This window comes from Arachis ipaensis, chromosome B5, assembly GCF_059453495.1.
Source record: "Arachis ipaensis isolate K30076 ecotype BB chromosome B5, ASM5945349v1, whole genome shotgun sequence".
Lineage (NCBI taxonomy): Eukaryota > Viridiplantae > Streptophyta > Magnoliopsida > Fabales > Fabaceae > Arachis > Arachis ipaensis.
Window position 1 is genome coordinate 149,324,520 of NC_142440.1, and position 18,244 is coordinate 149,342,763.

The 18,244-nt window shown below is 36.0% G+C and overlaps 3 protein-coding genes across 5 annotated transcripts; 2 read left to right on the forward strand and 1 right to left on the reverse strand.

Moving 5' to 3' along the window:
* Positions 1-4,969, forward strand: LOC107644418 (protein unc-13 homolog). Of its 3 annotated transcripts, XM_088488000.1 has the most exons (6): positions 1-556; positions 1,572-1,809; positions 1,942-2,423; positions 2,789-3,244; positions 3,433-3,622; positions 3,714-4,969. In XM_088488000.1, the coding sequence occupies exons 1-6, from the start codon at positions 137-139 to the stop codon at positions 4,640-4,642; spliced, it is 2,715 nt and encodes a 904-aa protein (XP_088344126.1). In that variant the 5' UTR covers positions 1-136; the 3' UTR covers positions 4,643-4,969. The 3 variants fall into 3 exon arrangements, with proteins under 3 accessions (XP_088344126.1, XP_016203758.1, XP_016203760.1); XM_016348272.3 differs by having other exon boundaries at positions 1,572-2,423; XM_016348274.3 differs by having other exon boundaries at positions 11-556; positions 1,553-2,423.
* Positions 4,970-6,599: 1,630 nt separating this feature from the next.
* Positions 6,600-11,284, forward strand: LOC107644419 (SNW/SKI-interacting protein A). The gene is made up of 3 exons (XM_016348275.3): positions 6,600-6,913; positions 8,439-8,537; positions 9,136-11,284. The coding sequence occupies exon 3, from the start codon at positions 9,140-9,142 to the stop codon at positions 10,964-10,966; it is 1,827 nt and encodes a 608-aa protein (XP_016203761.1). The 5' UTR covers positions 6,600-6,913; positions 8,439-8,537; positions 9,136-9,139; the 3' UTR covers positions 10,967-11,284.
* A 1,179-nt stretch (positions 11,285-12,463) lies between these two features.
* Positions 12,464-13,274, reverse strand: LOC107642136 (lachrymatory-factor synthase). The gene has a single exon (XM_016345445.3). The coding sequence runs from the start codon at positions 13,171-13,173 to the stop codon at positions 12,658-12,660; it is 516 nt and encodes a 171-aa protein (XP_016200931.1). The 5' UTR covers positions 13,174-13,274; the 3' UTR covers positions 12,464-12,657.
* Positions 13,275-18,244: the final 4,970 nt, after the last annotated feature.

Sequence of the window (18,244 nt, forward strand, 5' to 3'; positions counted from 1 at the left end):
CACCTGCAACGACAAAGTCTCGCTCCCTTTATCGGTTTGTTATCCCAATCTTCATTCATTCTTTTCTTTCCATTAAGGAAGGGAGGGACTATTCACCAATTTCCACAACTTTCAGGGACGAAAAACAAAAACCTCCATGCCGGTGCACCCAATGGAGGATCTTCCATCACCGTTCGGAGACCCGCCTTCCAATTGGTCGGAATCAGAGCTCCGAGAAACGGCATACGAGGTACTCGTCTGCGCATGCCGAAGCTCCGGCCCCAAGCCTCTCACTTTCATATCCAGTTCCGACAGAGGAGGGGATCGGGATCGGGATCGGTCTTCTGCTGCGGCGACTCCCTCGCTGCACCGGTCGCTGACGTCGACGGCGGCTAGCAAGGTGAAGAAGGCGTTGGGACTTAAAACGAAGAGGAAAGATGGCGGCGGCGGCGGCGGCGGTGGGAGGAGTGCGAAGCGTGCGGTTACGACAGGGGAGTTGGTGAGAGTGCAGATGAAGATTTCGGAGCAGAGTGATTCAAGGATTAGACGTGCCTTGTTGAGAATTGCTGCAGGCCAGGTATTTCTGTAATTGTGATTTTTGTTATTTTTTTTAGGGATTAAAGAGATTGTTATGTGTGTGGTTTTTGTTTGATGATACTGTGATAGTTGTTCTTGTTTTTGCAGCTGAAAAGTTATGCTTAAACCGTTTAGACTTATTTTGACTAACTTGGGTTAGACTAAATGGTATTAAAATCCACGTCATTCATCACTAATTGTTTATTCTTTTCACTATCTGATGTATGGTGACACTGCTGAGTGATATTCACCAAATGGTGAATAGCACCTTTTGATAATATTGATACTGTTCATGAGAATGGCCCGAAGTAACGACTTGATTCTAACTCATTGGTTGAACTGGTGTGGCTTGCAAGTTGTCACATGTAATAAAAGAAGTTCGTTCATGCCTAACACTGTTAAGAGCAAGGATTACAGTCATAGGAAGCCCTATGTGACACTAAAAAAGATTGCAGGCCACTTGTCTTGAGGAACAATTGGTGTTGGATTATCTAGATTTTATTGCTAGTTTTAACATAAGATGCAAAAATTAACCATGGACAGTTGCTTATGCAAAATATATTTTCATAACTGAATCCTTTAGTCAAAAGTCGTCAACAGGCTAGAATGTAATTTTAACTGTAAACTGTGGTAGTAATTGCAGTGCAACCACAGTGGTAATTTTTCTTTCTCTATTACCACAACCCTAAATAAAGCAATGTGATTGATTACGGCAACAAGAACAGCCAAGCATTTTCCTGATGACGTATGATTAATGATTTCCGAAAAGATAAAAGAAAGAACAAAAACAAGAAGCTAATATACATCATGAGTTGCCTACATTTATGCACATTTCATTGGTTATGTGTATTGTCGATTTGACATGTGAAGATCCATTTCACTCTTTGTATTGCTTGCTTGTTTTTCATCAACTGATTCAGATGTGGACAAAAATTTAAAATATGAATATGTATTATGGATCCTTACAGTTATTTGATCACTAATGATAGCTTACTAGGTCTTTGTTCATGAAATAGCTTGGAAGACGCATGGAATCAGTGGTTCTTCCACTAGAACTAATTCAACAGTTCAAGTGTTCAGATTTTCCGAGTCAACAAGATTATGAGGCTTGGCTGAGGAGAAATTTGAAGGTTCTTGAAGCAGGACTCCTCTTGTATCCTCACTTTCCATTAGATAAGGCAGACACTTCTTCGCAGAGCCTTCGCCGTATAATCCGTGAAGCATTTGAGAAACCCATGGATCTTGGAAAGACAGGTGAATCAATGCAAAACTTCCGAAATGTTGTTCTATCTCTTGCTTTTAGATCATTTGATGGATCTGTTCCAGAGACATGCCATTGGGCTGACGGATTTCCGCTGAACCTCTGGATCTATCAAACTCTTTTAGGATCTTGTTTTGATATACATGAAGAAATTTCTGTGATAGAAGAGGTTGATGAGGTCTTAGAGCTCATTAAGAAGACCTGGGTTATGCTTGGAATTAACGAGATGCTGCATAATATTTGTTTCTCATGGGTCTTATTTCATCGGTATGTTGCCACTGGTCAACTGGAAAATGATCTGCTTTTTGCATCCAGTAACCTGTTAGCGGAAGTTGAAAATGATGCTAAGACTGTGAAAGATCCTTTTTATTCGAAGGTTGTGAGCAATGTAGTGAGTTTGATGTTAAATTGGGCAGAGAAAAGGCTCCTTGCATACCATGATACTTTCCATGATGGTAATATTGAACCAATGGAAAGCATTGTTTCTATTGCTGTATTGTCTGCAAAGATATTGTCAGAGTATAATCGGAAGAAGAGGGATCATGATGTAGCCTATACCAGAGTTGAAAATTATATAAGATCATCTTTGCGGGCTGCTTTCGCTCAGGTAATTTCCATCCTTGAAACTCCCTAAACATGACTACTCCATCGCAGTATTTACATGTGGTCAATTTTGAGTTTTTGACATATTTGTAACGTATTTGGTGTATTTTGAACCCGCTGAATGAAATAGGATAAAGTCATCTGTTATGCTCCATTATAGTGAAAATTTCTGAAAATTCTCTTTACCAAGTTTTCCATTATATTTCGAATGTTGCTATTTAATTATCTTTATACGGTATTGGAGCTCAAGAACCTTAGCAACCACTTCAGGTATCATGTTTTAATATACATACATCATTTGCAAAAAAGCTAATAGGTATTTTTGAGGCCATCAGCATATCCTAACTCTTTTCAATCTCTTTAATGCAGAAATTAGATAAACTGGATCCCAGCAAGCATTCATCGAGAAAACAGAATAGAGCTTTTCCCACTCTTTCTATCCTCGCCCAGCATGTTACTGAACTGGCTTATAATGAGAAAGCAATGTTCAGTCCGAATCTAAAGAGATGGCATCCTCTTGCTGCTGGTGTTGCCGTTGCTACCCTTCATGTATGTTATGGAGATGAACTGAAGAAATATGTAAAGAGTATTACTGAGCTGACACCTGATGCTATAGAAGTGTTAATGGCCGCTGACAAATTGGAGAAAGATCTGGTGCAGATTGCGGTGGCAGATTCTGTTGACAGTGAAGATGGTGGAAAATCCGTTATTAGGGAGATGCAACCTTATGAGGCTGAGGCTGTAATTGCTAATTTGGTTAAGTCATGGATAAAGATTAGAGTAGAAAGACTAGGGGAATGGGTCAACAGAAATCTGCAACATGAGGTATGTGAAATATTGGTTGCTTCTAAATTAATCAAGTTAGCATGGTATTTCTTTTTTTCTGAACAAAGCAATTATGATTTTCTTTTGTGACATCCAAAACTTATTAAGCTTTCATTCCTTTACTACCAAGGAACATGATTGTTGACAATGGCAAGTTTTGATATATTTGTTACACCATCTTTCTGTAGGTATGGAATCCACAGGCAAACAAAGAGGGGTTGGCTCCTTCAGCTGTTGAAGTCCTACGGGTTGTAGATGACACTCTTGAAGCTTTCTTTCTGTTGCCTATATCCATGCATGCAGTTTTGGTTCCTGAATTGATGTCTGGTCTTGACAAATCACTCCAGCAATACATTTTGAAAGCCAAAGCTGGCTGTGGTATATATTTAATGCATAGCATGATATTGGATTTACCAACTCATTTATTAATCCCCATCTTACCATCCTTTCTGTTTTGCATGATCTGCAGGGGACCGTAATACTTTTGCCCCAACTTTGCCTCCTTTGACTAGGTGTTCAACTGGATCAAAGTTTCACGGTGTGTTCCGGAAAAAAGAGAAGTTACAATCAGCTCAGAGGAGAAAAGCTCAAGTTGGAGCCACAAGAGATAACTCATTTGATACACCCCAGTTGTGTGTTCGCATCAATACTATGCAGCGCGTTCGCCTGGAGTTGGTAGTTTTGGAAAAGAGGATACTTGCCAATCTTAGTAGTTCTAAATCTTCTAACAATGATGATATTTATGGGGTGAACTTGAAGTTCAAGCTTTCAGCAGCTGCTGCTGTAGAAGGTATCCATCAAATCTGTGAGTTTATGGCATACAAAATTGTTTTCCATGATCTAGGTCATGTTCTATGGGATGGCCTATATGTCGGAGAAGTTTCATACTCCAGGATTGAACCTTTCCTTCATGAGCTTGAGCAATACTTGGAGATCATATCATCAACAGTGCACGACAAAGTTAGAACGCGCGTAATTGTTGACATAATGCAAGCTTCTTTTGATGGGTTCTTGTTGGTTTTGTTGGCCGGAGGGCCACCACGGGCTTTCTCTCTGCAAGATTCTGCCATAATAGAGGAAGATTTCAAGTATTTGACTGGGTTATTCTGGTCCAATGGTGATGGATTGCCTGTTGAATTGATAGAAAAACATTCTGCTACTGTGCAAGCCATACTTCCCTTGTTCCATGCGGATACTGAACACATAATTCAGCAATTCATTCAGCTCACCATGGAAATGTATGGTTCTTCTGTCAAATCCCGGCTCCCGATGCCTCCAACACCAGATCAATGGAGCCCGGGAGATCCAAACACCCTTTTGCGAGTTCTTTGCCATAGGAATGATGAGGTAGCCGCCAAGTTCCTCAAGAAAAATTACAACTTGTCTAAGAAAGTCTAACAACTGATGAGTAACCCCTCTAGCTAGGAATTTTAGTGGCTTCATTTTGTGTGGTTTTAAAGTCTCACTTGTCGATTGCTGAGTGTATGATCAAGGTATAACTTGGAATTCATAATACTGTTAACCACTATCAGGGAATAACTTTAGGACATAGTGTACTTGCAATAACAACAATATACCTTGTACAGGTTAGTTTCTTCCGGTTCTGTTTGCAGCTTGTGAAAAATGCAATTTGTGATATGGAGGTTGTATACAGAGAAGTATTTGTATTTGTGTCATTATTTATCTTTAATTATTTTTTAAATGAATTGTCTTTTTATTGGCAAATTAAAGCACTTATCTTGTTCTGAAGATTTGAGCTTGACCATGTTAATGATTGAAGTTATAGGTTGGGCTGTGGTCTTCATCTAATGGTCAAAGTAAGCAATTAAAATAGATTATTGTTCTACCAATAAAACCTCATATTTCAAGTACTTGGCTCCCGAAAAAAGTAACGCAATCTAAACCCTTAATAATATAAATGGTTTTGATTCTCTTAGATAAATAAATACATTAAATGTAAACTGTTTAATAGGATTCGTTGAAAATACTGTAGCAACTTCCAAGACCGCGTGATTTCTTTTATTTATTTATCTTTTCTCTTTTATTTAGTTTTTTTTTTTTTTCAACAAAAAAATATGTTCATTCTATCATTTAGTTACTATATTTTCTTTAACCATTCACACATTTAAATTTAAACTATAACATTAGACATGAAACAAATATCATAAACACATAAAAACACATAAAAATATAAATAAATTAATTTAATGTATATCAATATCAATTTATTAGAGATCTATTAAATCAACATCATATCATTAGTTACTCTAAACATTCTTTAATTTGTTCTCAGTTACATTCTTATTTCAAGTATAAACAAAAAAAAATTGAGTACATTTATCTAAAAAAAATTGAGTACATTTATATGAATATTTTTTTATATTAAAATAAAAAATAAAAAAAACATTTCTTGATCCATTTTAAATTAATTTATTTTATACTTTTTATCAGATTTTTCAAAAAATTGTTCAAGATTTTAAAAAGATGAAAAATTATTAGTGATCACTGTTAATCTCTTTTATGATAAAACTTTAAATTTAAGTTACAGAAAACAAAAATAAAAAAGAAAAAGATAACCAAAACAACAACAATATCATAGAAGAACATGATAATAAAACATAAAAAGAAAATTAAATGTTGTGAAATAATAGAATCGAAGATATTTTTGTTGTTGAAGAAAAAGAAAGAAAAAACTAAATAAAAGAGAGAAGATAAATAAAAAGAAGAAATTACGTAGTCTTGGAAGCTGCTGTAGTTGTCGTACGATTTTCAACGAATTCTATTAAAGAGCCTATATTTAATGTATTTATTTATCTAAGAGAATCAGAACCATTTATATTATTAAGGGTTTAAATTGCGTTACTTTTTTCTCTAAAATAAATGAACAATTTCAGAGGAGTCAAATTCCTTATTTCGGTGCTTGTAATCACGTCCATTTTCAAAATAAATTTAAAGTGAAAATCATTGTAAAAATAAGGTTGCTAATCTGGTCTACGCGTATTCGATGAAACTGAATTTTTCAAAAATTTATTTTTGATATACTGATAATGAATTTTATATAATTATTTAATTAAATTTATATATTTAAATATTTTTAAAATAATAAGTTAAAAAAATTAATTATTTTTAATAATATAATAATATATAATTAAATAATTATATAAATCTGTTTTATATTTTTAATAGATGAAGATTAAATTTATTTAAAAAAAATTTATATATAATTATTTTTATATAAAATTAATAATTATAAATTATAAAATAATAATGTAGTAACAAGAGAAGCATGCGTACAAGTCCTACTTCAAATGACATCATTTCTTATTTTTATTTAGAGTTCAGGAATTCAAGTCTCACTCCTCACTTAAAAAAAAAAAAACCGGTTGAACCGCCATCTACAGATCAGCCTTCTGCCCTCAAATAATTAAAAGAAATCCGTCTACTAAATAGGGTTATCAAATATCCAGTATCTTCGTGGTCGTGGATTAGCTTTGTTCTCCATAAACCCACGCATCGGTCTGCTCTACCTCTTCAAACGCCGCAAAGCCACCCCAGCTCCGTCGTTGCCGTCGTCGTCGTCTCTCCTCTCTCCTTCGCCGATTCTGCGTTGGATCTCATCTCCCGTCGTCTATCCTCTCTCCTCCTCAGCTCGCCGCTACCATCCTTGAGGTAGCAAGACTAACTTTGTTGATAACCTGCTAAGTTGATCTAATTAATCAAATGTATGCTATTGACTTTAAAGTTGTAGTTTTTATTTATTTATGATTTTGAGTTGTTGATTCAATTGCATCTCGCCAATCTAGGGTTTTTTTTTTTCGGGTATTTTTATTGTGTTAATGTTAGCTTCAATAGGTGGATGGCTTGTGCCTTTTGCTTATGTGGTAGGGGCTCTTGCCATGATGCTGATTCCACTTGATGCCCCTCATGAAATATTATGTTTTTTTTCCCACAGTAGCGAATCTATGGTAGCTTTGAATGATAAAGAGTTTCATTAAAAATATTTCTTTAGTGTGTCTTTTTGGCTATTATATGTGATTACTGAGTACCCCAGGATTATGAACGTGAACCTCGACATCCAAACTATCCAAGAGAGCCATTGATTAGTTTCTTTTTCTTATGTTGGAATGCCTTTAAATTGGAATTAGCATGGAATATGTGGCAACTAACTATAAGTTTGTTAACATTATCTCAATTTGATGCTACTGATCTCATTTCCCTTTGTCAAGTTTATTTCCTCTTGCAAATATGTTCATGTGTCCTCCTTTGATGATGATAGATGAAGAGGATGTGTGTCAATTAAGTCATACCTAATGATTTGATTAACTAAGGGTTTATTCTATTTAGCCTCCACTTTCTGTGCCAAGTTATAGGGATGGCAATGTAAGGAAACAGGGACGGGGGACAATCCCACTTCCCACCCCATACCATACAAATTCTCAACATCCCCATCCCTGTTCCCATTGCAGCAAAAGTTTCCTCCCCGTCCAGCCATCCCCAATCCTCTTGGCGTCTGGCGATATATAACCCCATGGATCCCATAGGGGTTATCCTATTTAATAAAAACAATATCAAATCTAGTATAATAAGATAAAATAAATTTAATATTTTTTCAATTATCCCATATAATAACACATTATAAATTAAGGGCAATGAGTTATAGCTCAAATGGCATAGTCTCTCCATACTCACCTAAGAGGTTGCGGTTTGAGTTTCCCTATCTTTGGTTGAAAAAAAAAACATTATAAATTAAGTCTAAATGCGAAATGATCAAATTTTAAACAAAGTATAATAGACTTTAAAGATAAAACAAGTGTTGTTGATGTTGTACAATTTCCATTTGAAGCACGTTCCAAACATCAAGTATTAGCATCTTTATAAAAAAAATTTGTTGCTATGAGTTAAATTAATTAATATAAATATAATTATCTTCGGGATATGGATCTCCATGGGGTGGGGGATGTAGTCCCATTCCCACACTAAAATCTCCCTCAGGGAGATCTCCATCACCATCCCCATAGGGAGATTTTTACCCCCTTCTCCATCCATCCTCATTGCCCTCGCTACCAAGTTATATGCGTTTGACTAAGTTGGAGGGAAGCTGCAGTTTTTTTTTCACTCTCATATAGTTACTTATATTTGACAAAAATCTAGATTGCTTATCACTTTATTCATGTTCTATCTCAACTTTGTTTAGAATCTTGGCTTTTGCTGCATTGTTGGAGCAGAGGGATTCAGACTGATCAAGAAGCTGCTGCACTTGCTTTCTCTTGAATTAGTGTTTACACGCCAAGAGGTTGGTGAATTTTCTTTCATTTTTGTTGAGAATAAGAAATAAATGTTTGTAATTAGGATAGAGACTTAAATTTTTAATTAGGAGAAAGTTGTAGGACTGGAGAAGAGTATGAAGCAGGGAGAAGGCATAGCAATCCTTCTCAATTGTTTGCTGTGGACTGTACCTGTGATTGCTCCGTTCTTGTTGCGGGGAATAAGGTGTTGCAAATAAAACAGCTAGGATTATTTGATTTTGGTCCTAATCGCTAAAGCTATCCGTCTTCTTAAAATTTTCTGTTTTGGTGGTTTCTGTGAAATTATTGGTTGCTTATTCTTCATTTTTTTTGTCATTTCTTTTTCCTTGCAACTTTGTCTTCTGCTTAGTGTACTAAGTGATGCTATGTTTTGTTATTGAATTTCAATTGCGAAACCTATTCTCTGTATTGCTGCATTATCTATTGATTTATACCTAATTTTAAGGCTGTTTAAGGGTACTCTTTTGTTTTCTTTTCCTTGAGGCTATGCCATTGTGAATTTGATGAGTTTTAAAAATTTTGTTTTAATTTCTCGTGAATCTGAATTTTAAAGTTGATAATCTTTTGGTAATTTTTCTGTCTCAGAATCATGGTGGCTTTGAAGGAGCTTCTTCCTCCAGCAAAATCATCGTCAACAACTTACTATGATCACAGTAACGATCCATGGTTCAAGCAGAGATTCTCCTCTTCATCCGAGGAGGAAAAAGCCGCAGCCATCAAGCACAAGCCAGTGCCGTCTTATATGAAGCGTGCCGGTTTTGTTCCTCGCAAGGTGGAGGATTTTGGAGATGGTGGTGCCTTTCCTGAGATCCATGTTGCTCAGTACCCACTTGACATGGGAAGGAATAAGTCCTCAAAACCAGGTTCAAAGATCCTTCCGGTGACAGTTGATGCTCATGGGAATGTTGCATATGATGCAATAGTGAAGCAGAATGAGAATGCTAAGAAGATTGTGTACACACAACAGAAGGATCTGATACCAAAGATTTTGAAGAACGATGAGGACAGTGACATGGAAGATGATGAGGATGAGCAAAATGAGATTGAGGAGACAACTCAGGAGACTAAGGCTGCACTTGAGAAGATAGTTAATGTGAGATTGAGTGCAGCACAGCCAAAAAATGTTCCCAAGCAGTCATCTGATACAAAGTATATTAAGTATAAGCCTTCACAGCAGAATGCGGCTTTCAATTCTGGGGCGAAAGAGAGGGTTATTAGGATGGTTGAGATGCCAGTTGATCCACTTGAGCCTCCAAAGTTCAAGCATAAGCGTGTCCCCAAGGCATCCGGCTCCCCTCCAGTGCCTGTGATGCATTCGCCTCCGAGGCCAGTTACTGTGAAAGACCAGCAGGATTGGAAGATACCTCCTTGTATTTCTAATTGGAAGAATCCAAAAGGTTATACTATCCCTCTTGACAAGCGTCTTGCAGCTGATGGGAGAGGTCTTCAGGATGTTCAGATTAATGATAATTTTGCAAAGCTTTCAGAGGCATTATATGTTGCAGAGCAGAAGGCTAGAGAAGCAGTTGCAATGAGGTCCAAGGTTCAGAAGGAGATGCTTCTAAAGGAGAAGGAAAGGAAAGAACAGGAGCTGAGGGCTTTGGCCCAGAAAGCACGTTCAGAGAGAACTGGTGTAGCCCCTCCAGCTGCCATTCCTGTTCCATCTGAGAGGAGCGCCATGGATGATGCTGACATGGCAGATGATTATGAGCAACCACGTGAACGCGAAAGAGGTGAAAGGGAGAAGAACTATCCAAAGGAGTCAAGGGAGGAAAGGGAGGAGCGGCTGCATAGGGAAAAAATCCGTGAGGAACGGCGAAGAGAAAGGGAAAGGGAGAGACGATTAGAGGCTAAGGATGCTGCTATGGGAAAGAAAAGCAAGATCACAAGAGACAGGGATCGTGATATAAGTGAGAAAGTTGCTCTTGGTATGGCTTCTACCAAGGCGGGTACTGAGGTCATGTATGATGAGAGGCTATTCAACCAGGAAAAAGGAATATCATCTGGATTTGCCACTGATGATCAGTACAATGTTTATGACCAAGGCTTGTTCACTGCACAGCCAACACTCTCAACCCTCTATAGGCCAAAGAAGGATGTTGATAATGAGACTTATGGCGGTGCAGATGAGCAGTTAGAGAAGATTAGGAAGACGGATCGATTCAAGCCTGATAGAGGATTTGCGGGGACTTCTGAAAGGTCTGGACCCAGGGACAGGCCTCTTGAATTTGAGAATCAAGATGAAGCTGATCCATTTGGTCTGGATCAGTTCTTGACAGACGTCAAGAGTGGTAAGAAAGCAATGGAAAATGTTGGTAGTGGAGGAACAATGAGAGCAAGTGCCGGATCTTCAATGCGGGATGGTTATGAGGGAGGTTCTGGTAGGACTCGCATTGGATTCGAAAGAGGCCACTAAGTAGATTATTATCAAATGATGTCAATTTCTGATGGCTGGTCAGTTCACTCCTACATATTCCAACTGGTGGTTTAGGTTGTGTTTGAACTTGGAATTTTCTAAAATGTCTCTGTACTCTGGTTCTAAAATGTTTATGGCTTTTGATTGAGTTATATGTCAAATGAAATCATGAATTGGAATGTTTTAAAGTAGATATTTGCCTATTGATGGTAAGTAGTCTCTTAAAAATCTGGACTCCTTGATGTTGAATCGAAATATTTGCTACGGTTTCATAATATATAGATATACCCAGATGAAAGATGTTGATTTCAGTTCTTATATCCTTTCTATTTCAATTTCATACATTTCACTTGAATATTCATTTCAGAATAACAAATTTCTTTGAAGTTCAAATATTTTGTGTGTTCTCCTAGTTTTAGGTATCTTATTGAGTGTCATACACTGATGACAGACACAGCAAGTTTGCTGCAATAGTCTGGTTTTTTGCCAAACAAACAATAATAATGGTAGTAAAATCTTCCTGATTTTTTCTTTTGCTGGATTAATGTTCAATTTTGTTCTCCATCGTCACATGAATTAAGTTTTGAGTGCATCGTTTTATGAATCAGTCAAACTTGATAATGATTAAAATATCATCCATGTAACTATATCGTAACTAAATTGGATCTTAATCTTGATTGATTTTGGATTTCCTTTTTTTTATTTTATTTTTTTATCCCAAAAGTTTAAAACAATACTTCGTCATATATGAAATGGGTTTTCAGACCCATTGATGCCTACTCCATTTCATCTAAAAGACCAAATTGGTGAGACAAATCTTTATTGAAATCCCATATATCTTGATGTCTAACATCACCAAATTGTATCAGTAATTCACGATGAAATTTGTTTATGACATATTCAATTGTCGTTATTATTTTTATGTTCAAGCAGCCAAAAGTGTTCTTATATACCCACTATTTCCGAAGTCTTGCATACGGGGGATAATTTTGGTTTTTGGATAGACAGTTTAAAAGGACGTTTCACATTACTAAGTGTATTCAACATTAATTATTATTATTAGCATTACTCAATATTTTAATTCAATCATGTTGCATGCATATAAAGAATTATTACTCATATAAATTAAATATTAGAAAATAGAATACACATTAAAAATATATAAAGTAATACACACAAATACAAATACAAATACATGGTGGTTGGTTTTAGTATGTATATACTATATAGTATAGTATTTTCCATTACTATTTTTACCAAGGAATTATGTGCTCAATTTTAAGGTTTATGTCAATTTTCTATATTTTTTTTTCTTAAAAATTAGAGAAAATAAAAGACACAAATAATCTGTTTCACTTCCAACTATCAAAGCATCAAACATAGTGGAAGTGTTTATTGGAATCTCAACCTTTGGACTCCTTCAAATTGATGGATAAAAAAGAATGAGAGTTTCCAGTGAAGTAGCACCTTATACCCAGAGATGAGCACCATATGAAATTCAGAACAAATAGCTATTTTATTGTTGCAACTTTTCAAACAAACAGCATAAATTCCAAATCATTCATGTTCAACTAATTACTACTAGTACTTATTCATAACAAAGTTATACACTAGAACACACAAAGGATACATCAACTGAAGAAGTAGTAGTAGCTTTATTGCATTTCTTGGTAGCCACTCACATGATTACTTCAAGTTTTAACTGCTTCTTGCATGGTCTCCAAAGCTCCCTGAATCCTCTGAGCCATCACCTGCAAACCCGAACCAATGAAAAGATCGAGATCTTCCGGCCGCCACCCTTGGACAGGTTCAACTTCATATAGCCACTCAATCTCGCAGCCCTGATCTTCCTTAGGTGTCACCTTCAAGGTCGAAATGTAGGAGCAGAATCCAACATTTCCATCTATGATTGAGTAGCTAAATGTATGCAATGTTGGGTCAATGGACAAAAGCTTCTGCTTAGTCCAATTTATAGTTTGTTTGCCTTGTTCATCCACAGGGGTCTTGAATCCGGCACAGAAGCGCACGCAGCCGGGTCGGCCGGAGATGCCTTCGACAGCAAGGCATGTAGAGAGAGTAGGGAACCACTTGTCAAGGCCAAAGAAATCTTCCAAGAGAGGCCATACTTGCTCTACTTTGAATCCTAGTACTTCTGTTTTGGCCTTGCCCTTCCATTTTTCAACTTGTTGATTTGAAGCTTCCATCATATTACAAATTCCACACAAAACACAAGTATGATAAGCTCTGTATTTATAATCTCATGATAGTGGCCTAATTACATAACATGTATCAGAATCCATCAATTTTTTCTCCTTTTTTTTAAGAGAAACTCTTGAGGATAGCAATTTTTAATATTTTGTGTCATTATTTGGCCAGCACAAGCACAAAATTATTTTTAACAAATAAATTTTATTAGTTTATGTGTATAAATTCTGAAAAGTATATGTATAACTATAAACTATATTGATTCATATATGCAAAATTTTGATAAATATAGATACAAATTATATGTTTTTTGTGTGTAAAACGTGTAAAAATGAGCGCAAATTATTATGGGTCAAACATAATAATATTTGCTGGTCATGTAGATTTTTTTTTAAATAATAAGAAAAAGAGATATATGGATAAACAAAGGTTAGTTTTCGCGCTCATTTTTTTGGATATGCAAATTCTGTATGTGTTGTGCATGGGTATGGAGGTGGGTGGTGCTAGACATGAATGTGGGATAATTTTTTTTGAACCATAAAGTGTTGTCCGATTTCTTCGTTAAAAAAATTATGAACACAAATCGGATGGAAGGGAAAATCGAAGGATCCGATTTGTACTTTTAAATTTTTTTTATTTTAAAAACAAAAATCGGATGGTCCGATTTCAATATTAAATATTTTTTTAATTGTTTAAAATACAAATCGGACGGTCCAATTTGTGTAATGCAATTTTTTTAAATTTTTTAAACACAAATCGGAGGGTCCGATTTGTTCTTGACACCACAACTGCGTAAAGCACCCATACACTCCATAACTATGTCCTACACCATTCCTCTTTCTATATCTAAATTAAAAAGTGTAGTTTTCGAACTAATCCTTAAAAGATCATTAGGAATCAATTTGATCATTAAAAAATTCAACACCTTAATTGGATTCTTAAAAAATATTAACATAAGAGAAATTAATTTTTCTAACTTGTTATGGTTAAGTACCATATGACATATTAAGAAAGTGATACACGACATATTTTTATCTCACATATTAGTGTGACGTATCAACAAGAAGTTAATGAAATGACCTACTTAACTCATATCATATATTTTTCAGGAATCAAATTGAGACATTAAACATTTAAAGTGACCAAATTGACTTATAAAAGATGTTTCAAAAACCATTTCAAAAATTAACCCTTATAAATAATTAATTTTAATTGGCATGTCTAAACTTTATCCTATTTTTTTTTTGGACAGGAACTTCATCCTAATTTAATTATAATGCTTGACATTGTGAGAGTATTTTGAATTACAGAAGATTTTTTATTAGGCCTAATTTTTTTAGTCACTTATTCGGCCTATCATTAATAAACTAAGAAATGTGTGTATCGTGTATACATTTTTTATAAGAAAATATTAACATGCATTTTTCTTTTTGGTTTTTAGAAAGAATGATAAAAATGAATATAATTAGATAAAATGATCTGAATTTTATCTAATATACTGAAGATTATATAAGTTGTCTTTTTTAATTTTGATATGATTATGGAAGATTTGTTTTTACAGAAAATGGTAAAAAAATGTGAGTTACGTGGATATATTCTGTCTGAAATTCGCTTTTAACATATTCCTTTTTTTACAATTCGTCTCTGACAAATTTCATTTATAAATATTTTTTCTAGAAAAAAATTCACTCACAGTGAATTTATTTTCCATTTTTTTTAAATTACAATTCATTTCAGACAAATTCATTTTTTAAAAGTTTTAGAAAAATACAATTCAGCATAACAAATTGTTTTTCTAAATTAAAAAAAATACAATTCGGCCTAACAAATTTACTTTTTAAAAATTAATAAAAAAATTTTATAATTCGCCTCCAACATCTTCTTAATTCCCATATTAGAAAAACACGAAAAACCCTATTTGTTGGATATCTCTCAAATTTCTCCTATATAAATTTTTTTCGGCCTAGTTGATCTGACATTCTGTGGCTAATTAAATCCTCGAAATTTGTGAGGAACAGTCAACTGAGGTAACAAATATTGGGATTCATGCTGTGTGACAATTATGTATCAAAATTCCTCAGCTCAATTTTTTTTCGATCAAGAAAATTCATTATTACTTAAATATGATGTCACTGAAAGTGATGGGCCACTGTCGGTGATTTAGTGAATTTCTGAAGGTGCAAACAAACATATCTAATGTTTATAAAAAAAAGAAACATATCTAATTATGTAATCCGTATGATTATTTAATTTTTTTTTTGGTGACTGAAATAAATTAAACAAAGAAAAACAAAAGAAACAAAACAAGGAACTGCTTAAATAGAGGGACAGTCCCGTTTAAGACTACTCTTAAACTCCTCCCAAGGTGAAAGAAGCTCCACATGCGAAAGTTGTAACTTCATCGCCATCTTTGCCATAGTATCTGCCACCGTGTTTGCATCTCTCATAATCAAACGAAAGTCAACACGCCAATTCCAATGCATGATATCTCTTATTTTGAGCACCAGTGGATCAATAAACTCAAAACCATCTTGAGTAACAAGATTAAATGCTTCCACACAATCCGTCTCACAAATAACATCTCGTTGACCCACATCCCAAGCTAAGAGATATCCTCTCCAAATAGCAAACAATTCTCCTTGAAGAATACTATTACTCTCAATCATTCCCAAACACCCCCTTTGCCAGCTCCCATTACAATCTCTAATAACACAAGCAAAACCAACACTATCACCCGAACCAAAATAACTAGCATCACAATTAATCTTAAAAGTACCAATGGATGGGGGATTCCAAAAACCATTTAGAGTAGAGGGAAGGGACATACGTTGTAATTCAAAAATATTTCTAAGCTCCTTTTCTGAAGTTAATGCCAGACAAATGACTTTTTCCGGAGGCCAAGTTTCATGGGGATTAAAGATGTCGTTATTCCTTGCTCGCCATATCCACCAAAGTCCCGAAAAGAACTTGAATGGGTGCTCTCTGCTATGATACAAGAACCAGTTCTTCAAATCCAAAGGATGACAAGGAATATCCAACCTTTACCAGACAAGCTGAGCTTTTGGACAATCCCGAATACAATGTATAACCGATTCCTGGCTAGAAAGACATCTTGGACACCTATCCGATGACGACATCCCTCTTCTAAAGCGAAAACTTGCAGTAGGAAGAGCCTCCTTAAGACACAACCAAGCCAAAAACTTATGCTTTTCCGGAACAAGCTGACGCCAAAGCCAAAGCCAATTCTCCCTCTCCTCCCAACCAAACAGCTGCTTACACAACCACAAGTAACCATTGCGTGAGTCATAGACTTTGGCAGCAGACCCACTCCAATACCAACCCACTTCCGGACCTGCTTGTTCATCTGGATTGTAAGAGAGAATATTATTTTTCAGATTTTGAGATAAAGGAGAATAAAGAGTATCCAAATGCCACCTACCAACCGACCAAATATCCTGTATCCGGAGATTCGAATCAGAAATGTGGACATAATCCATCTCATTAGATAACCGTCCTTCTCTCCTCCAGCTAGAAAACCAAAAATTCTGGTTCAAATCTCCAATACACCAAGCAAACCCATCCTTCAACACTTTCCAAGCCTTGCAAAGACACCTCCAAATGGGAGAGTCCTTGTTCTTAGGATAACTAAAACAGTCATATAGAGATGATCGGTATTTGGCGTCCAATAATTGGACCCATAGCTTGTTTGGCTGCTGGAAAAAAGTCCAAACTAGCTTCCCAAGAAGAGCAATATTTACACAATAAGGATCTCTAATCCCCAAACCTCCATATTTTTTTGGAGTAACCAGTACCTTCCAACTAACAAGATTCAATCCTCTTCCATCAACTTGTCCTTTCCAAAGAAAATTCCTCATCATAGACTCCAATTTACTAATGATTCCTTTGGGAAAAATAGAGACCTGCATCTGGTACGTGGGAATAGCAGCGGCAACAGAATTAACCAAGCAGAGTCTACCAGCCCGATTGAGTAAACTCCCTTTCCAGCTTGCTAGCCTACTCCGAATCTTATCCAGGACACTATTGAAAGCTGAACGAGTCACTCTAGAATGGCTAAGGGTAACTCCAAGATACTTGCCCAAATCCTGGACAAATCTGATAGAGGATACCCCAGTGAAAACCTCTTTCCTTGTTGTAGAGACATTCTTGGAGCAAAGCGCTTTAGACTTCTCCACATTAATCTTCATCCCAGATGCTTTGCAAAAAGTCTCTAAAACCAACATCACATTTTGCACTTGTCTCTTTGTAGCTTTACAGAATAGAAGCAAGTCATCCGCAAACATTAAATGGGATATTCTTGGTCCCCCTCTAGAAATAGCAACCGGCTCCCACAAGCCCAAATCAACCTGATGACTAATAAAGCATGCCAGTCGCTCCATACACAACACAAAAAGATAGGGTGACATAGGGTCTCCTTGTCTAAGACCTCGGCTAGGAGTAAAGCCATTCAGCCGACTCCCATTCCAAAGAATAGATAAGGAAGAAGCAGTGACACAATTCATAATCAAATTAAGTGTAGGAATAGGAAAACCAAAGCTCTTAAGGGTATGAGCTAAAAACCTCCAGTCAACTCTGTCATAAGCTTTCTCCAGATCAATCTTAAAGGCCAGTGTGCCTTTCTTTGATTTAGTCTTCTTCATAAAGTGGAGGACTTCTTGAGCAATAATGATGTTGTCAGGAGTTCCTCGTCCCGGAATAAATCCTCCTTGAAGCGGGCCAACAATCTCCGCAAGATGAGGACGAAGCCTATTAACAAGGACCTTCGTGATGATCTTGTAAACTACATTGCAGAGACTAATCGGCCTGAAATCTTTCATAGATACCGGTGATTCAACCTTTGGAATGAGAACCAGTAAAGTCTCCAACATTCTCGGATCAAGAGTAACACCGGAGAATGCCTGCTTAACCATCTTCCAAACATCAAGACAAGAGAGTGTTTATTTAATTAATTGTGGGTCAAAATGTCCGTTTATTATGGGCTACAATTTCATGTTCGGACAACTAGGAAATTGAGAAATGTGTTTCACATTGAGAATGTGTTTCACTTTCAAAACA